The following is a 26,463-nucleotide window of genomic DNA, read 5'->3' on the forward strand; positions in this document are numbered from 1 at the left end:
GAACTACATATTTTAACATATTTTAAATTACAATTGAATATGGCCAACAAGTTATATCACAAAAAACATGCTGTCATTTGAAAAAAATGTTGTTCTGGCAATAAAATTATTATGAGACTAAATAACTGAAACTGACTAAAAAGCTTTAAACTTGACTGCTAATTTTTACCATTATAACAATTATCATAAAAATCTTGTGGCACAACTTGCTGGCCAATACCATCACTTAAAAATAAATGAAGCGTAATAAACACAGTAACAAAAGTAAACTACTCACGTTTTCCAAAGAGTTGAAACTCCTGTCCCAACTACTCACAGGTGTCCCACCGAACAGGTATCCGGGGTAACGTTCACTCATCACTACTGCGGACTCGTTACACTACTATAATATTGAGCAACCGATTAACACTTCATTGTGATCTTAACATATTTAACTTCTTATTGACTACTTGTAGATTACCTGGAAATAAATATGAATTAATTAGTTTACGAAGTTGTAGAGAAAAATGGTCAAAAGACATCACAACATGGTACCCAAGAGACGGAAAAAGGAATGATGGTAGACAAAAAATGAGATGGGAAGACGAGTTCAGGCAGGTGGCTGGAGCCTTGTGGAGAACACAGGCTCTGGACAGGGACGCGTGGAGGAATATGGGAGAGGCCTATGCCAAGGGCAACCAGACAAAACGTCTGCGGAGAAAGGCTAGCAGTAAAGTAAAGGGATCAAGGGAGAGGCCTTTGCCCAGCAGTAGAACACTATAATGGACTAAGAAAAAAAAATAGTTTTAGAATAGAGGCACAGAAAAGAGGTAATATTTATTAATGGCTTGTGAAAAGGAGATAATAAAATCATAAATCATGTGTTTTTGACGGAAATTGTCCGGAAGCTGGTTCCTGTCACTTCCAGGGAATGATTCTGGTTATGAATAACTGAGAAAGAAGATCGAAAGATATGTCAATTATAATTTACATAGCGAATTTTCTTGCTTTTTACATAACCTTAACCTCTAGCCACCCAGAGACCTATAAAAAGGTCTCCTGTTCCATTCTAATTTGAACTTTAAGTTGACAAAATAAAATTTCATTTTGCTTGGCAAGGTTTGACGTATGGGCGGCTAGAGGCTAGAAGACTCCAACATTTACAACCCTCCTCACCTCTCTATTACCCGAACCCTCTATTATTCACAATTTTTTTTTAAAACAGCATTTTAGTACAATGCTTTACTCTCTGTATTATAATGCTAAGACTTATTTGTCTGAAATATTGCAAAGCATACAGTGGCGGATATGCAGTCTTTGCCGCCCTAGGCCCCAGGCCCTGTAGCCGCCCCTTTCAAGGCACCAATAATATTGACTACATATTGAGTTATTTCTTGTTACCATCAGCAAATTTTTTGTCACAATTTGCCGCCCTAGGCACGGGCCTACTGTGCCTTAGGTCATATCCGCCACTGAAAGCATATAGGTCTGCCCTTGACCTAAATCAATCTATAGGCTGCCAATTCCATCATAATATCATATTTAGGTCAGGTTAGGTAATTTTCATGACTCAGGGTAAGTTGATAACTTGCTGTAGATATCATTACTGTTACTATGGAAATGTCTCAAAGTCTGGACAAATATGTTTATATTGTTATAGTAATTATAAATACACAAAAACTCATCAAATAGACTGCCACTTCCAAAGTAGCCAAAATATTGTAATGTAACACACTTTTGTTTATTGTAACACATAGAAATAAGGATGTTCCAATATATTTCACCAATTTAGCCACCATTATCTATTTAATGATGACTATAGAGTTAATTAGTTAGTTAGTGATGACTATGGAAGGAGGTATTCTAATAAAATGATCATATATACCTTCTCGAGATTTTACTCTTTTAGCAGCATATCTAACAAAGATTTTTGGTACATATAAAACTACCAACAACGAATTTAGATGTTCACACAGTTTTTCTTTACGAGTCACTGAGCCATATGATATATTCTTGGCATTTTAATTAAAGCTCTGTCTGGCACAAAACTTTTTTTTGGATACCTAGTTCTAAAGCCTACAAAGATTCATTTTGTTATCAATAGTAAAATACACAATGAATGTTTATGCCACAAGCAGAAATCTTACTGTAAATCTGTATATTCTGTTTAGTATTTTTATATATAGATATTTCTTACAATTCGACGCTTATCATGAATAGTGACACAAAACAAAATGAAATGCCATTCGACTTTAAATCTTACCAGTAAAAGATAGAATATTAAATGCAATAGCATTTCATTTTTAGTTGTACCACTGTTCATGATAAGTGTCGAATTGTAAAACTAATAAATGCTTGAAATATTTATATTTACTTATTATGTTTCAATATTACAAATGATTTACCACTGCCTATATATTGGATAAATCATAGACATAACAATGAAGATTTATACTCACGTTTAATAATATAACAAATAACTATAATCGCCTTATTTCTTGATGCTACAGCAACAATCTTGTTAGCAAATTTACGCAAATTCTTTACTTGCGATGGACGATTTTTCGTGACAGTTGTTGAAGGCAGAGAGAGGTGTCCCGAAATGAAAATACCCCAAAATATATTTTTTTTATAAATTTACAATTGATGAGCATTAAATGAGGACATTATAAATAAAATTAAATGCTTGGAAGAGTCAAGAAACAAAAGAAAAATAGTATAATAAATTTGGGATAACCAGATTCCTCAAAGTTAAAACCTTGAAAAAAATCTAATATTGAAAAATCTTGAAGTGCCAAATATTTATATAGTTATTAGCTGTTAGCTGATAGATTGTCCCATATTCATAAAGATGTCATCGGGTTCAAAAAAGAAATATTACAGCAATTTTCAAGTAACAATGTCTTATGATTTATTTACCCAAACAGCTTGGAAAGTTTTCAAAAATTGGCAACTCCAATATCCCAGTTGTCAATTTCCAGATTTGCCAACTGCCAACAACTGCAATTTTTGACACAGAGAGTTGCGTTTTGTTATACCTTTTTCATAGGCGCTCATTAAAAGGTTAGCATTTGAAGGCCTATCCAGACCAGATGATCAAATTGATCAATTCGATCAGAAAAGAAATTGGCGTCAATATATTTTTGCGTCCACACTATCTAGTTTTATTTCATGAGTAACTTTTCTTTATATTGCATGTATGTATTACAATATAGCAAAATATTCAGTTTAGTATTTTTAACTGGTAACAGCCAGTCCAGATGGCATGATTAAATCGACCAATTTAATAATTACCACAATTCGTAATTAAATTGTGTATTTATTTCGATAATTATCGAGCACTGTCGAGCACTCGAAATAATAAATGCCCCCTAACGCGCATACTAACGTCGTAAATTGGTATTTGTGTGCCCCCCCATCTCCATTAAATCGGTCAAAATCTTAAAATTGAATCAAGTGGGATCGGCGAGCAAATTTAAATGTTTGTGTGCACACCACCTAATTTGATCGGGCGATATAATCAGATTGGGTGAAAATTGTTCCGTCTGGATTGACCATTTAAGCATAGCAATGAGTTTGCATAACAAAACGCAATCAGGTTGTTCGATTTCCGCTTGTTTTTTCACTGACACATTTCCGGAGGCCATTTTGTAATATCTTCTCGTTTAGGTGTGAACGCAACGCAAAATTGCAAATAAATACTTATCCGCTGATTATAAGATATACGTATGTGATTTAGTTAGTGAACTTGTGTGTAAAATGATTTGGTAATTTCGTGTTTGGATTGGCAGTCTTAGATTTTACTAGGTAAGTACGTGACAAACGGCCATGGCGTCTTTTTTAACCAAGAGCGTCAGTAAATTATGTCAGTGTTAATCAATTACGGTCCAGATAAATGGTTATTCAGGAATCATTCTGTACTTGATTGTACGTAGTTTTCTTACTAACCATGTAGAAAATCGCTGATGTTCTATTTTCTTAGCCTTATCGATTTTGCAATAGGTACTAGTGAAAACTGACGGCCGTAAAATTTGTTACATAAAATGAAATCTAACTAATGAAATGAACATTTTATCGCAAGAAACGATTAAGACTGCATGGCAATGACTGTTGTATTTGTGTTACGCAAAGTGACTCACTGGTGGTGATATAGGACCTTTAAAAATCACTAGTCTATATCTATAATATCTGTATAGACTGTATAGTACCTGGATAAACATGTTTCTGCTAATTACCACTCGAAGGTATTCAAAATGTATATACTATTGCTAATAACCTTAATCAGTTACATCAAGCATAATTATTATTTCTAATGCATTTAAAAGTAACTAGGTTGAAAGGTGCAATCCTATATTAATGCTAATTTATACAAGTTTCAATTTGCCACAAACAGTATCTAATACCTACAACCTGGAAAAAAAGTACCTAAAGAATCATCATTGATCATGGTATAAAAAAAAAACCTTAATATTTAAGTTCTACGTAAAAATTGTTTTATGCCGTTGTGTCTAAGACGGAGTATACAAATTAGAAAATGGACGGGCTGTTTCAACTTTTTCTAGGTACAGGAAAGAGCAGCCATGAGTGTCATCATAAGACTACAGAACCTTCCGTGGTCCGCAAATGCGCTGGACATTAGGAATTTCTTTCGGGGCCTCTCCATTCCAGAAGGCGGAGTGCACATCGTAGGCGGCGAACTTGGAGACGCGTTCATTGCCTTCAGGTAGCTATATCGTAAACTTCACAAACTAGATCTCATGGAAATATTTTCCTTGGAAATGTTTCACTGAAAATATTCCAAATATTTTGATCCTAAAGTACCTCTAATATTAAGTAGTTGTAAGCATATTATATTTATACACATGGTATTTTTAATAAATGAAAAAGACTCCCGGTTAACAGAGGTTTTTACAAATTGAATCAACCATGAAAGTTCAACCCTTTACGTTAGATATATATCAGATGGTTATTTATGATAACATATCACTTCTAGTAGGTAATAAAGAACAATAATGCTTATTCATTAGAGTAATACAGTCACACATTAAGTGATTTATTTTATTCTCTTTGCGCTGTTCTTATGATCGCCATAAGCAATGTTAGTTGCAATTTCTAAGATATTACTAATATTGCTTATTTGAGCTATTTCATGAGAACTGTAATGATATAGGTGCCAGCTTATTATATGTATTTTATATAAACACTATAGCTGATACACATTCATAACAGGTTATCCTCTTTCTAAGGACTAAATAACAATAATTGGACCCTTATAGTAGTTATATTATTTTACCAATTATTAAAACAAATGGAATGAAACAAATTGGAAGGTTTGAATTGAGTATTCATAATTCTACTTGATACCTGCGACTTGCAACGGTACTTAGTAGTAGAGAAGCAGTGCGGTACCTCCAGGATTTCACAGATTGGTTGGTATTCAATTGTTTTTTCTTGTATGCATCTTAATACTTTCGGTGCCGGGAGCGCCATCCAGTACATAACACACATACATGTTCTTGACGGTCAATGTGTTGAATTAGCCATTGAGAGGAGTTCGGGAACTATCTGTAAACTGAATTGTGCACTTCCTTCATCTATCTGGTAAGTATTTCTGATGTTTAAATCTTAATTCTTTTAGGAGATTCGCTGAATATCACTTATCTATTTATTTTACCTAGGTTTACAATAAAGTTGTTCAATGTGAATTTCTTTAAGAATTCAATGGAAGTGTAGGTCTTAATTAAATAACAAAAACAAATTTAACAATGTGACCATGAATTTTATATTTAATCTTTACTCCGCTGCACATTACAGAGTATCATTAATTCACAGATGGAAAAAAAGTTTTCACAGAACTGTGCTGTGTATGAAACTATAATTATTAAATATGAAAAACTAATGTAATTTTCTCAGAGGCATAGGTCTATGTAAGCTGTATGAACAATTTGTTAAACATTTTATGCCTTGTTGATTTTACTTATACCTGGTACGGCTGGTCCTGTATAGTAGGATTAGTAAGTCATTTTCTTTCTTGTAGGCACATAATATTTTATTATTAGGTACATTAAAAGTTTCATTAATACTCAGAACAATTAGTTAAACCTGTATTTATTCTGCACTTACTGCACTTTAAAGTTGAGATTAATAATTACTAGAACTAAGAAACATAAACCTAATAAAAGAATAAGTCAGTATTATCCTATAAATTTATGATCGTAATTAAAACAACTTCAACCAATAATAGGACGTAAGAAAGTAACTAACAGGAATAACAGGAATATTTTATGATTCTTTTCACTGACCATGAAGCGATATCGTGACAATCTGCTATGACGAATTTTACCTACATACCTACCTAAGGCAGTTATCACACTGGCACCACATCCGGAAACCACATCACGGCGCAGATGACAATTGTACAGCGACAAATACGAACGAAAAGTACAGATCTAGGTAGTGCATAAAGGCCAGCGCAAACCGGCGGAGCGTAGCGCGGATCACCGAGGAGCATTTACACCGCGCAGCGCACACCGGCGAGGTAAAATCCCCCGACATACCGCGAGCGCTCGCGGGCGGCGCACCACGGAACACTTCGGCGCAGGCCGGGGGATGCCGTGTGTGCTCTATCACAAGGGATTAGTGACTAGTATGCACGAGTTCTCCCCTGTCGTCCCGGTGCTACTCCGGCTCACTCGGGAGGCCTCGGCGCATGTCGCGGGATGCCGCGGCATGCCGCCGCCTACCGCCGCGGTATCCTCTGGCGTGCTCCTCGATGCCGCGGAGTAACAATCCTCCGTGACGCTCCGAGGTCGGTCTCAAAGCATTTAAATTTATACCTGAAGGTAACTGAAATAGGGAAGAAAATACATTGATAATTTTAAAGTGATCTGCGCTGCGCTCCGCCGGTTTGCGCAGGCCTTAATTGTTTACCACCGTATTTTCACGGATACGTTCGTATTTGTCATGCTACTTCAGTCAACCACAGTACTTTTTGTACCGAGACTGACTGAAACAGCAAGTACGTTCGTACGCGTGTTTCTGTGAAAATATGATGGAAAATAATTATGCACTACATCTTTAATAATGTATCGGGATGGCAGATACTACGAAAAGTCACGTGATTCCATACATTTTAAATTTCGCTTGGCGTTTTCTATCAAAGATTGTCATCTTGTCTAGGCTCCCTGGTGGCGAATATACTAAAATTGACAAGTCTTACTTATCCTTTTAATAAGGCCGCTGTTATTTTTGCTAAATATTACCCAACACATGGGTACTACATTACGCAAAACGCAGGAAACATATTTACGTATAAAGGTTTCTCCAAATAGGTATATCGACGCGGAATCGGCACAAGCCGATAAAAAAAACCTGCGCAATAATAGCGAAAAAGGCGTCGGCCGATGCGAGCCGACTCGAATGACGACTTTTTCGCTCTTATTGCCCAGGCAAAAAGGTTTTTTGTATCGGCTTTTGCCGATTCCGCGTTGATATATTTGTGGAGACCCCTGTCGTAGAAATTGATATTTCTTTTATATGTCTAGTCTAGTGCAATGTCTTCAACCCGGCGTCGCAATCGTTAACCCAGCAGCATCGGACTTTGATTCATTTTTTTTTTTAGTAAAATGGCAAACTTTCTATCGCACAAAAACTGATTTTAGTGTCATTTGTATAAAGATCCATTAGTCAGACCTTTTTTCACGCATTTGGGTTACGGCCTAGCTCTTAACCCTTTGAACGCTTTACGGTATAAACAACGACACTTGCCCGCCAAGGTTACGGGCGCAAGCGAGCTAATGTAAACCTTACTTGAAAGTGTGAAGGTTACTTTAAGTTGTCCATGGAGGTGTTCTTGGCGTTCAAAAGGTTTAAGGTCAACGAACGGTTCTTTATGAAAAGAAAGTGATTTTAGAAGTGATAGAAATGGCAATTCTTAAAACAGTGGGCCTAATGTGGACCCCTGGATTACCCCTGATATGACTAACTTGCGCGCTGATGCGAAACCATTGACTACAACAATTTGAGACCTATTTGAGAGGTACGTAACGTACTATCGCAGAAGGTTGCCGCTGATAGCATTGAACGCAAGCTTTTTAAGAAGGAGCGGTGGTCAACCTTATCGAACGCTTTCCTAAAATCGGTAAATAGACCTGCTGTCTCTTATTCATAGACTCGAATAGTAGGTTAGTGTAGGCAAAAAGGTTTGTTACTGTTGAATGTTATCTGTATCTCAATATGTATAAGTTAAATAAATTTCGATACGATAAAAGTTCAAGATCAGCAAACATTTGATCATTAACAAGCCACTCTAATATTTTTGGAATACAGGATACAGGTATAGAAATATTGGCATATTTGTTGGCTAGCTGAGTTAGCCAGGCGGCTGACTTACCTGACACTTGTCTACCTGAAATTAATTAAGAGATGACCTCTCATGACGTTTGCGTACAATGCAGAACGGAAAAATATCAACCCAAAATATTTTTGCAGCCAGGTAGGTAATTATCTGTCAGAACAAGTCTTCATAAGGTAAAAACTTCCACTAATTCTTTCGAAAGAACAGAGTTAGGTATCTCTAAACAGAACTAGGTAAACAACTGATTAAAACTGATACTATTTTACAATGGCGAATATTAAAAAAAAAAACACTTAAATCTAGCAAATATTACTCGTTTAATATTATGTATGACGAACGGAACTGGCATGCAAGCTCACTTGTGGAGGCGAATGGAATGAAACGCAGAAAGAGGACAGCATTTTTTAGTTTTTTTCTATAGATTTCCTAGGTTTTTTTTTTACTAGCTTATTTTAGATAAGTTTTTGGATGGTGAGTACATCGGCAGGTGGATTTAACGTTCTTTGGAACCTTAGATAATATTAAAAATGTGAAAGGGATGAGTAAAATAAGATAACATGTTTTATAATCTCTTTATAATAATACCGTCTTTAAAACCCTACAATTGGCAAAAAAGTCAAAAAATCTTGTTTTTCGTTTGTCTCAAAACAGCCAAGTTTAGGGTTAAAACATGTACTCGGGCACACTACCGCTCATAACTTTTTGAGTAAGTTTAAGTATATAAATGTAGGCTTAACTACCAAGAAACTTCTGAAAAAAAAATGCAAATTGACAAACAGCCACTTCCGGGATCCAATTATTTACTATCTTAAAAGCGCTGCCACTTTTACTGCTGCAAATCTATCTATTAGATAATAATAGGTTTCCATATAGTTGCCAAATTGTCTCAATGTAAGTTCGAGAAACGATGTACCCATTCCTTTTTTTGATTACCACTTATCTAGCATGTAATATTTAATGTGTACCTTAGTTTAAAAATCATAGACAGTAGGTACAAGTGAAAGCTAGCAGCTACATTAAAATTATTTGGAAAATACTAACGACAAATTAAGTACTTAATTGATGAATTACCTAATTAAGTAATAATGACTACATGGTACATGCTGAAAAGCAAATATACCGAATGAGAATGACTGATTCTTTCTATGGCGGTTTTATGCTCGTTGTTGCGAATTTTGGACAAATTCCTCTCCTACAGGCAGATATATTCGAAAGGCATAAAGCCCACTCGTAGTGCAGTCATCATTTCCCATCCCAAGTAGGAGTGCGGGTTACACCAGCTTATACGACAGCATGCGAGGCTTGTGTATGGAAACGGGAGCGCTGCCGGAAAAAAACATCCATTTCTGAATTACATCTAAGACTATTGCTTACATTAGTCACATTAATTCCCTTGGTAAATCAAAGAATTATGACTATCATGTCATTTCATCTTTGTTTTATTAAGGGTACTTTTGACATTTCGTGAGCCTAAGGGAGAGGTTCATAGGCTAGGTATACTACCATCTCATCGATTGAAAAATCGAAACTCTGCTGTACCAATCTGCATCTGCAAGAAGAAAAAATCTTTTTTTCATGTAGTAAAAAGTACATCATCTTGATCCTTCTTCTCTATATTATAGCGTCTAGAGAGGATAATAATTTCAATCGTAAAGACGATGTTGCTGGAATAACGCTTCATACTGCTTCAATTATTTTTAAACATTTTCGGAATCTTATTTTTCGCAAGTGAATTCAGGAGAGAGTGAGTGAGTTCAGGATTTATGACGATTAACTTAAGTGAAAACCTAGGACATGAGTCTTAAAGTCAGAAATCTCCTTAGCCCGTATTTTCAGGAGAAGGAAATGAGTCACGCTCCTCCAATGTTTAAAATCCCTAGGGTTTAGGGGCATCCGGTTAATATCATTTACATTAACGCGACCTCTGATTTCTCATGGAAGGGACCTAAGTCAATATCGTCCAAGTTCTACGTACTAGCCTGCTTAAACTTTGTAAATCAACGTCATTTTCTGGTTAGAAAAAAAACAACTTCATCGCGCATGAAGCAGTTAAAATCCTTAACACTCATAGGCCAAAACATTTTGAATTCTCTTTTACACGAGATCCTAGTTCCAGCTTAATCACTACAATGACACCAAACTACCGATTAGTTTGTACCGGGAGAGCTGAAGACCAATGTTTAGGATAACTTGGTAAACGGCATAATTTCGAAGTCGTAAATATCTACTTAAAAGCACATGTTCACCACAGTGGAGCGGAGCGCATCTTCGCGGGGTTGTTCCGTTTTACCTTATTGCAGGACACTTAGGTACTCTCAAAATTTCAAACTAGCCGCGCGTTGGTTATTTTGTTGCCGTTATGTTCTGTGATCAGTGAGTGCACGAATTCTGCTGATTAAATATATTTGTATTAAGTAGCAAACACTACTATATAAATTATGTTGCTCTCCGATTCCTGCCTTGAGCACTGGTGGATGTGATCACTTTTTATCTCTACTACTTCGACGGGCTCATATCTGTCTGGAGTCTGCATCCGCGAGACGACGCTGCAGACGCCGACCAAATCAAAACCGAAAAGACTTAAACGTTTAGTGCGCAAAGGGTACCCCTACTTACCTATTCCAAGTAGGCAACCTTCGGTCAACCAGTGGTGAATGAGAACGGGTCAACGGGGCCGATCAACCTACTGAAGAAACTCCATTTATTGCAACGTTCCGACCAAATTATATCTGCGATGTCCGCAACAGTGTCTGTTCATCATTAGTTTAATGTGGAGAACCGGAGCTCTGCTATTTAACGTTCGTAATTTTGAAAAGTACGCTCCTGCCAGGCGGCCTTTTAACGTAGGTACCTATTCAATACTGGGCGCTGTATAAGTAGTATGATTTTACAGTAACAGTATACGGATTGGACAAACCAAGGATCTCATCACATGGATCCCAGCTTGTTGAGACGGCCACATTTCAGTAGGTAAACTTGTCAGTTTTCACTAAGTCTTTGACTTTAGTCTTTAATTTTAGGTTTCGCCGTCAATTCCAACCGGTCATCTTTAGTCGTCTTTGCATCTACGCTGTACTGTATTAGGTTGCTTATCCATTTGGATCCATTCTATATAATGTCATGGAATCGCCACTGCTGCTGGAAGCCTGGAACTGCCATTGAAAATTCAACGTGAAACCGCTGCTGCCTGGGTTGCGTTTTCCGAGACAACATTTACCAAGACGTTCTCTTTTGACTTTTAGATAAGTACATCATAATAATATGATACGGCTGCCAAAGTTGTACGTACCGTACCAGTACCAGAACGAAAGGATAAAGGTACACAGACATACTTTAGTAGGTATGCTTTATCAGTAGTTTCGAGTTGCGGCACAACCTTGACTGTATGCTGTATATGCTTTGTTAGCGCCACTATTCAGGGTTTCGTTAAAGTAGGTAGTAGGTACAAATTTTCGTTATTCATGACACTTTTCGGAAACTTACATTTGGCGATCAAACTGAGTGTGGTGCGTGAAACCGATAAAGTCATCAGATATTGGGAATTTTTAGTTAGTGAAATCTCTTCGGCCTGATTTCTGCATGCGAAGCAACATGAATCGACATAGGGTGATGGACGCGATTAGTATAAGTACTATAAGTAATTTTCACATCAATATTGGAAAACCCTCAAATTGTAATCGGGAGCTAGATTTGGCTACTACTACTAGTAGACCTTATGAACCTAGCCCAGAAATCTTCGGTAACCAACACGCTCTGAATCTTGAAACCTACTTGGAACACTGAATAGGTCTACAGAGTTTAAGCTCTTCATATTCAGACTCCTTCGGGGTCTATTCGTTAGATTAATTAACTTAACCGATTTTGGAATTAACAGAGCTCATAAATCTGTGAGCCATATAAATTAGGAATTGAGAGATAGTGACAATCGTTCTCAATTTATTAGTAGATTGTAAATGCCTTGTATAAATATAGGGAATGGTATTGAAGAGACCCCTTAGTGGTAGAGGCGAAAGTCATCAAGATATGACGGGGTTTGGCATCTGGGTATTGACTGCCGACTACTCCTGCCTAGTCACAAACGCCCGCCAGCAAGTTCGTTCTATACTTACCAGTCAGTCTTAGTCAGTGCGATATTTCGATTGAAGTCAGAAAAATAAACATAGAAAAAAAAATAGCCTCAACCGAATACAGAACCTCCTCCTTCTATAAAATGGAAGTCGGTTAAAAATATGTATTTATAAAGTTCATGCGAAAATAGCGTATGCGATTGTAATCGACTAGCTCTCTCTCTCTGTAGTAGGACTACTACTGCGTATGGTGACGTGTGGTATACTGGTATTTCGTTTCGTCTACTTGACTGCTTCCAAAGAGAATTTAGACTGGAGGAATATTGTCAAAGTAAATTATGTAGTCAGTACATTGACTGCCATCATTCGATAAATCGACACAAATGATCAACACTTTTAGAACCTTGTGATCCTTATATTTTCACTGATCTATGTGTTAAATTTGTTAAAAGTGACGACTATACGCCAAAGGTATAGTGCCATCTTTGCGAGCGATGGCGCCGCCGTACCTTTGGCCTACTCTTGAGTAGATGGCGACACTTTTTGACATTTAACAAATTTACCACATATCAGTGAAAAAATAAGGATCAAAGTCAAATGGCATTCTAAAAGTGTTAATCATTTGTGTCGAAAGATGTACTGACTATAATTCACACCAATAAAAGTCTGCAGCGGATGTGATAGCCCACGCAGTTTTTTTCATAGAAATTTGACGTTTAAAATGACATTTGCACTGCATCAAAATCGCTGCAGACATTTTACGGTCTAACTTTACCTACATAATTTACTTTGACAATATTCCTCTATTTCAAATTCTCTTTGCCGCTTCTGATAGTCTGATGTATGACTGAACGAAAGTACTTAAATCACAAAGTTTATTTGTTACTCTTGCTTGATCTTAACGTATCATTGTACTATCGTATAGTCAATCTATAATCTACCGGTAGGATCTACTGTGGCTCTTAGAAGTCTTTGTGGAAAGACAAGAGCCAGTCCCTAGTAAAATATCCACCAGTGTTGGCCGAAACGTTAATGCAATTGAATATTCTTGACCATTAACCAGTACAAAATGAACCGTCAACTGTAACCGTCCGTTACCGTTTATGGTTCAAATTGTACTGGTTAATGGTCAATTGCAATTAACGTTTGGCTAACACCGTAATTATAGTAGAGGAAGTAAGTACAGAAAAGAATGAGAGAAAATCTTTATTTTCAGGCAACTATTGGGCCATAGATAAATACCTGAAAACGAGCATACCTACATATTACTATAAAATATATCTTAAAACTAAAACGCATAACGATGCAGTTCGCAACCCCGCATTGTCAGGGAGCCGGCCGCGGAACCGTCGGAACTTGAGACTCTAAGGCCAAAACTCCTCCTTGGTGAAGGTCGTTAGATGTTCAGTCGGAACGCTCAGCACAAAAGAATAAAAATTCACAATGTGTCGAGATTCCAACTTCACGACCCTTCGGAATTGTCTCGTACATACCTTACGATCCTTCGTGATACCTTCGTAAGATAGTGTAATCGAGACACATACAGCAGCGTCGTCGTCTGTATGTAGCAGGTCTGCACATTTGTCTCGGGTGACGCCACTGGACTACCCTCCACAAAAGAGGGGGGACAGGCAGCTCCGGTGGTGGTGGTGGTGGCTGTGACGGGGCTCTAAAATGCACTGAATGGCTTCGAGAAACGGATGGAAGGGTTGTATTTTTGAATTGGCGGGCACTACTATGCTTTCTGATTTACATAGATAAACCATTTAATTATCAGTCTGACAGTTCAAAAATGATAGTGAATGTCAGACTCGTCACAGTCTACTCAAGAAACTGAAATCGGTGAAAAATAGAGAGATACTGCTACTAAAAATACGTGTGGTACCTCATTTGATTCTTAATGATGCCTAGAAAAATGTATTCTAAGCATGTATTAGCACAATAAATGTCAAAAGTTATAAACAAAAAAAGGGAAAAAAGTTAATATTTTTTATTTCCCCAATATCTCAAACGTATTAATATTTAAGAAACCAAAAGAAGGAAGACATTTCCAATAAAACATTCCATACTTCCCGAACTGTATCTCCATTATTTATATTTTTTCTATTTATATTTTCAACGTTGAACACAGTCGTCGGGGGTGCCTCATTTTCGGGAAACGCGCGTGGCGTGAAAAAGCGAGTACGTAACATTAAAATATTATTTTAAAGGTATTAAATATTCATTGGAAAATTTGAAATAATATGGCGTATTTGAAACATGTCAGAAAGTAGAAAAAATTCTCAAAGTTATTTTTCCAACAAGTTAGGCAATTGTTAATTAACAGGTTAATTGCTATGTTAACTAGGAAAACGATCACCTTGTTCTTACACTTAAACAGAGATCTGCTTAAATTTTGCGTGTACATTTAACATAAAACTTGTCAGATGAAGAGGGCGCAATCTAACGCAGCATCTCTTACAGATGTAGTGGATAATTGTTTTCCATCGTATTTCCTCGGAAACGTTCGTATTTGTCATGCTACTTTAATCAAGCTCAGCTCAACCTACTTTTTGTACCGAGACCACACTGAGACTGACGGAAATAGCAAGACACGTTCGTACGTTTCCGTGAAAATACGATGGAAAATGATTATGCACTATATACCTTTTGGCTTAATCGTATGGTGATGTACGTATTAGTATTACACGTGTGAGTGGGTCTTTCTCCACCTTTTTTAGGGTTCCGTACCCAAAGGGTAAAACGGGACCCTATTACTAAGACTTCGATGTCCGTCCGTCCGTCCGTCCGTCCGTCCGTCCGTCTGTCACCAGGCTGTATCTCACGAACCGTGATAGCTAGACAGTTGAAATTTTCACAGATGATGTATTTCTGTTGCCGCTATAACAACAAATACTAAAAACAGAATAAAATAAAGATTTAAATGCAGCTCCCATACAACAAACGTGATTTTTGACCAAAGTTAAGCAACGTCGGGAGTGGTCAGTACCTACTTGGATGGGTGACCTTTTTTTTTTGCTTTTTTTTGTTTTTTTTTTTGCATTATGGTACGGAACCCTTCGTGCGCGAGTCCGACTCGCACTTGCCCGGTTTTTTACACTCCATCTTATTGTATTTCTTGTCTTCTCTGCAACCAGTCAGCCACTTTACTTATAGTTGGGGAGGCGACGATGCTAAATGTGTAGTTACTCGAGCGTCGTACAGACCTATTGAAATCGAAATATTAATAGATGATAAGAAGAAGAAAAAGTTAAGTATATAAAGTTTTTTTCCAGCGAGTCGGAAAGCGCCTTTTTTTAAATTTCGGAGGGTTGGTGGAGGGTTATAAAATCCTTAAGCAATTTGTGGGTTTGGTCGTTTATGTCCACGTTAATGCTATATTTTTTCTATAACTTAATATAACACTTAATGGTAGGCATTTTCTTAATCTGACGAACACAAGTATGACGCCTAATTTTTACATTGTAACCGTCAGATTAAGGAAATGCTTGCAAATAATTATCGGATTTAGTATAGTTATAGCGTTAATTTGGACTAATATGACTAAATCCACAATCTGCTTAACAATTTGTTGAAGGATGGTAAAGATAGACTACACGGGGTAGAAAGATATCACTCATATCTTAATCTGACGCGCTCGAGTAAACACTAAAATCCCCTCTTGGGCTCCCCTAATATTACTAGATTTAAGAGATACAGGTGCTCTAGCTAGGCTAAGATCAGTACGGCTACCATCAGTTTGGCATTGACAGAAACGCTATCGTGAACGTAATTTACCTCCTTTCTATGCATCTCGCTCGTACTGACATATTAGTGCGAAAGAGATATATAGAAAGTAAATTACGTTCGCCACGTGTCACGCGGACGCCACGTCACCGAAGTGTCAAAACTGAAATTGAACTTTATGCATATGCACGTAGGTCTATGTTGCCCTGTGGCCTGTGACCAGTTAATCAGTCTTTGAAGTTGAATCTCCGGTGAGGATATATCGGACAAAGGTTAAAGAAGTAAAAGAATATAGGTCGGCGGTCTGGACCCGGACGCGATCTGCCGTAGCATATTTCCGGTTATAGGATTCCGGTTCTGGCGCCAATGTTTTAAACTTATCATTAGTCTGATAACCGCTGAAGAGTGGCTCGCCGGTGTAAGTATTACCCTGCCCCCTGCCTTCAGCAACATAAAAAGTAATTCCAATTATTCAATTTAAGTACTTCCATTTTTATTGAAGTGACTTCTTTAGCGGCGCTGAGCACTTTTTGAGGTGGGGAAAAAATGATAAACTCGATTCAGCGAAACGCGTAATGTAACGCTGACGTCATGTGTCACGGACAATGTTTTTCACCAAAGAAGTTTAGTCATAACTAGGGATGTACCGACTAGTCGCCGACTAGTCGGGAAAGCCGATTATCCGGCCTCATTTGTAGTCGGCGATTAGTCGGCGACTAGTCGGCAAAAATGGCCGATTAGTCGGCACTTTATAAATGACAGAAAAACAGGGAAAAAAGAAATTACAGCAAATATTTACCATAAGTTTTTCACCTATTTTACCCACATTCCTATTAAGGGTGCTTACGAAAACTTTTGTTTGAATTATTGACCGCTTGGTCGCTTTCTTGTCTGCTTGTACGGTTGTCGTATGACATATATATAGCCTTAGGATTTTTTATTCAGTTCATTTTTCAGCGTTACTACATGTATATTTATAATATGACGAATAGAAAGGGGTAAAACGGTTGTTTTTAAGTGCATCTGAACCGAACTTAGACGAAACTAATGATCCAGCCGACTAGCCGACTAGTCGGCCGACTAATCGGCCATCCGAGCGCCGATTAGTCGGCTAGTCGGCTAGTCGGCCAAATCAATAGTCGGTACATCACTAGTCATAACGTATCATAATCAGGTCAATTATTTAAAACTGGACTTTTATATTAAGCAATAAAGCTCAATGTTCTAATCTTGTACGGGCTGAAATACGAGGATCTCACAGTTACATTCTAACTTTATATATTACTCAAATATAATTCAATAAAGCTACATCTTGATGAAATCGCTAATAAAAGTGAACTCTAGTACTGGTGAATAAAACTCAAAATGTCATGACCAAATATATTTAGATGCGAGGTCTGCAAGGTAACTTTACCAATTTCTATTCGAATTTTAAACAATTAACGCTACAAATTTGAATTAAATTTTAAGCAAGCTCACTGACCAGCAATTTCAGAACTAAAGTTTTTCAATAGAAAGGAGGATGGGTCAATTATACATAGTGCTGCAGACATTTTGGACTAGTCATTGAGTTTTCACTTCTGTCGGCACTCCAGGAGTGCAACCTGTTGTTTTTTTTGATGATTACTTCCGTCGTGTGGTATTCTTGAAATTAAGTAGGCATGCGCGAAGTCGATGTCACCTATAATGTCAATGCGTTTTTAGATACACCCATAGAATGTACGGGGTACAAGGCAGATGAGGGTACCCTTGCCTGTGTCAAAGCATACACGCAGACTTCGCAGAGGTTAGCAGCGGCACTCGCCAAGGTCTACCTAAGGACAGTATGGACTATTGAGTAAGGTGTCCCTTGTTTTGCGATTTTTAAAATTAACAACGCATACCCTCTAAATATAACGACACTACTCCAAAACACCCTGAACAATTTTTTCAGGGCTTTCCAGTAACAAGAACCCGTGCCGACTTACAACTGAAATTCCCATACAAATTACTATGGAGAAATTTAACCAGACACTAAATTGATAATTTTTCATTGGTTTTGTGTTCGTATTTATTATATTTATTTATTATATATATATATATATACACCGTGTTTTTTTGATTTCCGTTAATTTCAAGGGTGCATTCCTGAGCTTAAATTAAGTAACTTTCTCAAAGACACCGATATTCTAATTAACTCCATTTCGGAGATAATCAATAATTTATTTTTTTCCTATAAGGTCTCTACAAGCGTGTACACTTGCCTTAGGGCCGGTTTACATATTGGTTAGTGTTTAGAATGAGTTCATACATTTGCTACTAAACTTAAGTACAATCTCGGTCGATCGATGTTCGTAATGACATTGATATATCACAGATTTCAATTGTTTGGTTGAGTTAAATGTAATGCCCGTGTTACAACAACGCTATATGCTACATTTAATTACTTTTTAAACTTATATTTTTCTTTTAAAAAAAGCAAGATTTTTTTTTTTTGAAAATTAACTTCTTATGCCAATTAGTTCACTTAAACGTTCTTAACCATACCCCGAAGTTAACGGAATTCAATAAAAACACGGTGTATATGTATATTTTTTGGTGTACTTTCGTTTCGGCCAAATACATTTCGCCAAATTTCACTTCCCAACAAACTTATCGCAATAGTTTCATTTCCCAAAGGAACCTTTAGCAAAGTTACACTTCGCATATAATTTATTTGGTCAAATTATCATTTGGCATGATTTTACTTTGTCAAATGTTATTAGGACAAAAACTTATTTAGCAAACGTTTTTTATTGTCTAATATTATATTCCAAAAAAATGTTTGGTCAAAATTGTCACTTCGCAAATTTGACAAATAGGCATCTCTATTTAAAGTACTTTTTGTTATATGTTATAATAGGTACATTAAATTCTACGTAATTTGGGTGGGTTGGGTTAGGTTTGAACTGCGATCTGGCGAGGTTGCGGAAGAGTACTTCGGCGTTCCTGGGACCTCGCCATATAGCAGCGAGGCGGCAACAGAGGGGTTTTAGTGGGTAAACCTGGGGTCTCATTAGCCCACAACAGGGAGTCCCACATAACCATCCCGGCCCGTCCCCGCGCCGGGTGGTATGCGTAAAGCATTTCCCCTCTTAAAAAAAAAAAAAAAGGTTTGAACTGCGATCCTCACAAAACGGAACCGCTATCAGAAAAGTGGGTTAGGTTAGAACTGTCACCCTCACAGAATGAATGAATGAATGATTTTATTCACTTGAATACATACATATACAGCGCATGCACTTATATACTATATTCTGCCATTGGGCATGTGAAACTTGGAAAATGTTATACATATTCAGAACAGAAGGCCCTATCTATGCTTACACACAACAGATACAACTCGAATATTTACATTATTTACACATACATTACATACAATTTCACAAGTATTAAATTAAAACTTAAAGCTAAAGAATTCATCTAGACTATAAAAACAACAATCACACAATAATTTATACCATTTGTTTTTGAAATTGCTATATGTTAGGGCCTTTATCGTCGCTGGAATTTTATTAAATATTCTAATACCCATTATATAGGCACTTTTCCTTCTGACTAGAAGATTGTGTGATGGCACTGCCATTTGAAACTGTCTAACAGGTCTATTGACAACATTTTTTATAGTAGGAAAGAGATTAGGATTCTGCTTTACAAACAGTGACATTTCATAGATATAAAGGCAAGTTAAAGTTAAAAGTCCAAGTTTAGGAAATAAGAGCTTGCATGATTCTCTATATCCTACTCCACAGATGGCCCTGATACAACTTTTTTGTGCAATAAAAGAATCGAAATGCTATTTAGAAAAGTGGGTTAGGTTAGGTTAGAACTGCGGTCCTTACAGAAACGAAATTCTATGTACTAAAAAAAGGTCATCGAAGTGGATTAATTAATTTAATAGAATAACGAGATGTAAAAAAATTGCATGACATTTTAAACTAAAATGTGGTTTGAATATTGGTGGTTATTTACTATTTTTGGGTTACAATGATTACTTTGGTGTTATTTGCTTTAATAGAAATAGCAAGATGTAACAAATTTGGTTGTCATTTTACATTAAAATGGAGTTTTAATTTTAGTGATCATTTACTACATATTTTTGGCAGTAAGAATGTTTTTTTTTTTGACGTTACATTTTACTATGTATATGTAATGATCAGTTAAATACTAGACAAATAAAATTCTGCAGCCTCCACTTTATTGGTATGTAAATTGTATGCCATGCAATATTTTGGGACATGTAAGTTATGCTTAATGATACATTTGACTAAATAATATTTGGTAAAATGAAACTTGTCCAAGTAATTATTTGCTAAACAATAACTTGCCAAAAAAGACTATTGCTAACTGAAAATTTGCGATAACTTGTTTTGCCAAACATTTTTTTGGGAAATGATAATTTGGGAAACATAGTTTGGGATGTGATACTTTGGGAAACGATTTTGGCCCATTCGTTAGGAAACCATATTTTTTATATAAAAAATGAGTTTGTGGTGAAATGACAAAACACGTCTCCATTCTTTATTCATGTTCTCCAACATATAACGAAACCAGTAAATAATTATCAATTTTTTTGAACATATCTTTTCTCGGAAATTAGAAGGTTTGGTCAATGTTCAGTACTTTGAAGGCCATTTTGTCCTAACAGATTGAGTTTGGGCAGCTAAAAAAATACGTGTCCGTTATTTTAGACTACTCTATAACATATATCAAAATAAATCAAATCGGAGTCGGACAGTTGGGTACCTTTCTTGTAAGTTTCCTAAGGTCCTGTAAGGGACCTTTCCTTGTAAGTTGGTTCAAGTTTGTAGAGGGCTAGGAGTGGAGAGACAGGTGTTATTGCACTTAGGGCCACTTGCAGTACTTGCACGTTCCAGGGTAAGACAACAAGGTAACTCTGAGTTAACGTTTAACTCCGAGTTAATTGGCTTGCAAGTGGCCTTTAGCCAACTCTCCACTCATGTTTCATCAGGCTCGAGACACATTTTTTTTCGTGTTCCATATATTTCATGGGTACTATTTAAATTAAGTAGAAGGAAAAAATACTAACCCTAAGCTTGATTGCATAGCAAAACAGTAGGTATCCTGCTGAGCAAATCAGAATAGAGTTTAAGAGTTAGATCGTAAAAAGTCTGCAGCGATTTTGATAGCCCTCGCAGTGCAAGTGTCATTTTAAACGTCTAACTTATATGAAATTATGATGTATAAATAACACTTACACTGCGTGGGCTATCAAATCCGCTGCAGACTTTTATTGGTGCGACTATACCTACTTTTGAGGCACGATTAATTTTTTTTTCATTGTTAAGACGTACACGTAATATGACGTTCTCAATCAAAAGGTAGGTACCACTTGTCGCTTGCCATTAGGACGCTATGACAGGTTATTCGTATAAAGATACAAACTAGAGATATTATGCACCGGATATTCGGTTACTATATAAAATAATGGCCGGATACCGGATAGTGATCTGCTATCCGGCCGGATACCAGATAGTAACATTGGATCTAAGAAACAGTCACGGTCATAATCGTAGGTACCCGTTTATTATTTTAAAACAATTTAAACATTCCACTCACTTGCACGCGCACTCATTTCGAACCTAGAAATACGTCCGCGCGAAAGTTTACTACGAAACAGATCAAAACTGTATGCGCACCTGAAAAACCGAAATGTAGGTATAGTTTCGGCGGCCGGATACCGAATATTCAACCGATGGTCAGGCCGAATATCCGGTATCCGGCCAAACAACTATCCGTTGCATCTCTAATACAAACCGATTTCGTCTTTATTGTAAGCGATACAGTGATACGTTTTGATTGAAACGGAAATATTTATGAAAAATCATTATTTATGCAAAAATAAGAAGGGGCGCATGCTGAAATTTAGTCTAGCACTTAGGTACCTACTAGAATAGAATAGAAGATTCTTTATTCAAAAACGCTTAATTTAAACTTAAGGTGGATGTCTAGGGATGGGATGCCGATTATCAGCCAAAAGATGGCGTCACTGTGCACGAATTGTGGATTTTCACTATTTCTCCCAAAATACAAAGTTTCATAAGATGTGTTGATATGTGCGAAAACTATAAAAAATACTACATCTAAATCGAGACATGTTCAACTCAACATTGTCTCATTTCGTTATTACCGGAATCCAACTGCAAAATATTGCAATTTCTTGCATTCACGCACACTTACGTACTTAAAGTCACCTTAAAGTCAGTGTCAAATGTCAGCACATTCGTAATGTTACAGTAAAGTAACCTAGAGGGCGCAGCGGATGAAATGTTTATTGTTGAAAAAAGATTGGAAATTAAATAATAAATTCTTGTTTGAGCAACGATTAAGAATTACAACGCATTCAGAAGCAACTAATGTTTTCGACCATCAAATGTCATGTGCTCGTGGCACCCGTAGCCTCTATTTTGAAAAAAATCAGATTGTAGCTAAGATACATGGTTCAAACCCCGACAATGCCAGTTTTTTTTTATTTTATAATTTTAGCATTCTCTTTTGAATTATTTTAAGCGTATGTTATTCTTCGAAACTAAACTTACGTGAGTAAAATATTTTCAGTATTTTAATTATTTTTTAATAATATTATGGGAAGATTTATAAAAGTATTTTTATTTTCCGATTTCAAAGGATATAAATAATGATTAAAATAATTAAAAAAAAGTCATGCATGAGGCTAATTAGGATCGCAGAATAGGTATATAAGAAGTCAACTATCGACGAAGTATAGCTGGTCAAGCAGATCTTGTCAGTAGAAAAAGGCGGCAAATTTGAAAAATGTAGGCGCGAAGGGATATCGTTCATAGAACATTTGAATTTCGCGCCTTTTTAGGGTTCCGTACCCAAAGGGTAAAACGGGACCCTATTACTAAGACTTCGCTGTCCGTCCGTCCGTCCGTCCGTCCGTCCGTCTGTCACCAGGCTGTATCTCACGAACCGTGATAGCTAGACAGTTGAAATTTTCACAGATGATGTATTTCTGTTGCCGCTATAACAACAAATACTAAAAACAGAATAAAATAAAGATTTAAATGGGGCTCCCATACAACAAACGTGATTTTTGACCAAAGTTAAGCAACGTCGGGAGTGGTCAGTACTTGGATGGGTGACCGTTTTTTTTTTGCTTTTTTTTTTGTTTTTTTTGCATTATGGTACGGAACCCTTCGTGCGCGAGTCCGACTCGCACTTGCCCGGTTTTTTTACTGACAAGATTTGCTTGACCAGGTATAAAATAAGTTTCCAAAATTTTATTGAAATGATATACCTACATGAAATAATCAAATACAACACATTTACTTAAAATAACTTTTAAAATAAGGCATATAAAATTTCCAAAAAGATGAAACAAAATAAATAAATAAATACAAAAAGAAATGAGTCTTTGTTCGTGGTTTGAACCCTGTCATGCTGTTCAACTTGTTAGACTTATACTCAGTAGCTAAAAGCCACTAGACCATTTGACCATAGTAGACCCGGGCGAAAAATGCCTTCTTATTTAAGTAACCCATTACTGTCAAAAATATCAAGTTTGAATTGATTTGAAATATAATTTTTCATTGTCGAGTTATTGACATCCAAACGTTGCGAGCATGTTGTACTTTAAACCACTTGGCAACGTCGCACGGGGAATTCTTCTGAAAATGTATGTCCTTTTATATTTTGATATTTATGGATATATGAGGATTCTTCTACTTATGTTGCAAATTGATTAAATTATCGAGAGAAAAATGCTAATGCAAAGAAAACAAGAAATATCCGTTTCATTTCTCATGCTATTGATTCGGTTAAATTGTGTTCTAATGTATGGGGAAGACAAACTAATTATAGCCAGCCTTTTATGAATGTAGTATGATACCATAGGGTATGGTGCTTTACGCACACTAGCGTCCCTTCCCCTCCCCCTGACGCAACCCCCCCTTTTTGCATGAAATATGTCCCGGTACACAGTTTTTTACATTTTTTGAGGAAAGAATATATTTTAGGAAAAAAGTGTCAATGAAAGAAATAATCCTTAATAAATTCTTAATAAAAAAGGTCATATTCATTTTTTTTATATCATGTACCTAATTCATGTATTAGCTTGTCAAAATTCGAAATAACATAGTTTTTACTTAGGGTTCGAAACTCATTTATTATACACGGTGTAACATGAGGAAACCGAATAATTTTAACAGCGTATTCCTGATCACATTTAGAGACAAAAATGTCCTATAAACTTTTTTGAAATTCGCCTAGTTTCAGAGTTAATACCAATAAAAAAAAAACAAGTTTCTATTGTTACATCCAATCCGCATTGGGCTAGCGTGGGGACTATAGCCCAAGCCCTCTCGCGCATGAGAGGAGGCCTGTGCTCAGCAGTGGGACGTATATAGGCTGAAATGATGATGATTGTTACATAGTTCAAAACGCCTTTTTGATGGCGATGTTGTTACTATGGGATTTAGTCTAAATATCCTTATTGATATGTCAAAAAGTGACAATTAAGTAACACGTTGCAAAAACTATGTTTACCGAAAAAAAAGTAAAAATCCATGTTAACTGACAAGTTTACCAATAACATTTACTTTTTATGTACATACATATATACTCAAAAAATTAAAAAATTGCGGCCAAGTGCGAGTCGGACTCGCGTTCCAAGGATTCCGTATATTACACAATTTTTAACAATGTATTTTTTATTTTATTTATTTATTTATTTAGATTTTTAATTCAGGGAACAAGGCCCATATTACAAATACCTTACAGACTAACATACATATGTATTTTATAAACTTAAAACTAAACATTATTTATGCGAAACGTGAGTGAAATCTTTAAAAAATCCGTAGGAGTCGGATCAAAAACTGTAATTAAGTCCGACTCACGCTTGACTGTACATTTCTAATAGGTTTTCCTGTCATCATAGACCTATTTTATGTATTTTTTCAAAATTTTAAACCTAGTAGTTTCGGAGATAAAGGGGGAGGGGGGAATAGTCATTTTTTGCCTATTTTCTTGAATAACTTCTAAAGTGTTTATTCGAAAATTATAAAAAATATATATTTGAGATCCTTACAATAAGCTCTTTCATTTGATATGTAACATGATATAGTTTGAAAATTTTTATTTTTTAATTTTTTCATTTACCCCCCAAAAGTGGCCCCCATGTTTAAAATTCATTTGTTTACAAACTTACATATGTGTACCAGATTACAACTTGATTGGTCCAGTAGTTCCGGAGAAAATCGGCTGTGACAGACGGACAGACAGACAGACGCACGAGTGATCCTATAAGGGTTCCGTTTTTTCCTTTTGAAGTACGGAACCCTAAAAACAATAAAAAAAATTGTTTTCGGCGAAATTGACCTAAACTCATACAAACATTTTTTCCTTCTTTTAATTTGACCTCAGAAATAAAATCTTTCGCATTTCTTGAGGACACCTTGTATAATAAGTGTTATAAAATGAATATATAACCTTTTTTACTAAGAATTTAATAAGGAACTATTTCTTTCATTGACACTTTTATCCTAAAATGTATACATGAGGTCAAAAAAAGGAAAAGATGTAATATGTGTTTAGGTCAATTTCGCCAAAAAAAAAATTTTTTTGGTTTTTTTTTTAATTTTATGAATGAATTTGTATATAAAAATTGTCACTTAAAATGGTTTTTTTTTTCGTAAAACTTAGTTTTTGTAAAGTGTTACTTGTCACTTTTTGACATATCAATAAGGATATTTAGACTAAATCCCATAGTAGCAACATCGCCATCAAAAAGGCGTTTTGAACTATGTAACAATAGAAACTTGTTTTTTTTTTATTGGTATTAACTCTGAAACTAGGCGAATTTCAAAAAAGTTTATAGGACATTTTTGTCTCTAAATGTGACCAGGAATACGCTGCTAAAATTATTCAGTTTCCTCATGTTACACCGTGTATAATAAATGAGTTTCGAACCCTAAGTAAAAACTATGTTATTTCGAATTTTGACAAGCTAATACATGAATTAGGTGCATGATATAAAAAAAATGAATATGACCTTTTTTATTAAGAATTTATTAAGGATTATTTCTTTCATTGACACTTTTTTTCCTAAAATGTATACTTTCCTCAAAAAATGTAAAAAACTGTGAACCGGGACATATTTCATGCAAAAAGGGTGGGTTGCGTCAGGGGGAGGGGAAGGGACGCTAGTGTGCGTAAAGCACCATACCCTAAGGTATCATACTACATTCATAAAAGGCTGGCTATAATTAGTTTTTCAAAAAGCACAATTTGACCGAATATATGAAAGAGGGTCATTGTTGTTGTAAAAGGTGT

At 36.1% G+C, this 26,463-nt stretch overlaps 2 protein-coding genes across 4 annotated transcripts in view; one reads left to right on the forward strand and one right to left on the reverse strand.

The window, feature by feature from the left end:
* Nucleotides 1-2,566, reverse strand: part of LOC134674477 (protein sex-lethal-like) — a 38,730-nt gene extending 36,164 nt beyond the window's left edge. For 2 of the 3 annotated variants that reach the window (XM_063532574.1, XM_063532572.1), the window contains exons 1-2: nt 2,439-2,566; nt 278-460 (exon numbers count right to left, since the gene is read on the reverse strand). In XM_063532574.1, the coding sequence (XP_063388644.1) occupies nt 278-358 (81 nt within the window). In that variant the 5' untranslated portion in view covers nt 359-460; nt 2,439-2,566. Of the gene's footprint in view, nt 1-277; nt 461-2,434 lie in introns of all 3 variants that reach the window. The other variant, XM_063532573.1, reaches the window with a different exon arrangement.
* Nucleotides 2,567-3,591: 1,025 nt separating this feature from the next.
* LOC134674461 (uncharacterized) overlaps nt 3,592-26,463 on the forward strand; it is a 31,032-nt gene continuing 8,160 nt past the window's right edge. Inside the window, exons 1-2 of the mRNA XM_063532539.1 lie at nt 3,592-3,786; nt 4,542-4,702. Of these exons, the coding sequence (XP_063388609.1) occupies nt 4,560-4,702 (143 nt within the window). The 5' untranslated portion in view covers nt 3,592-3,786; nt 4,542-4,559. The remainder of the gene's footprint in view (nt 3,787-4,541; nt 4,703-26,463) is intronic.

This window comes from Cydia fagiglandana, chromosome 20 (genome assembly GCF_963556715.1).
Source record: "Cydia fagiglandana chromosome 20, ilCydFagi1.1, whole genome shotgun sequence".
Lineage (NCBI taxonomy): Eukaryota > Metazoa > Arthropoda > Insecta > Lepidoptera > Tortricidae > Cydia > Cydia fagiglandana.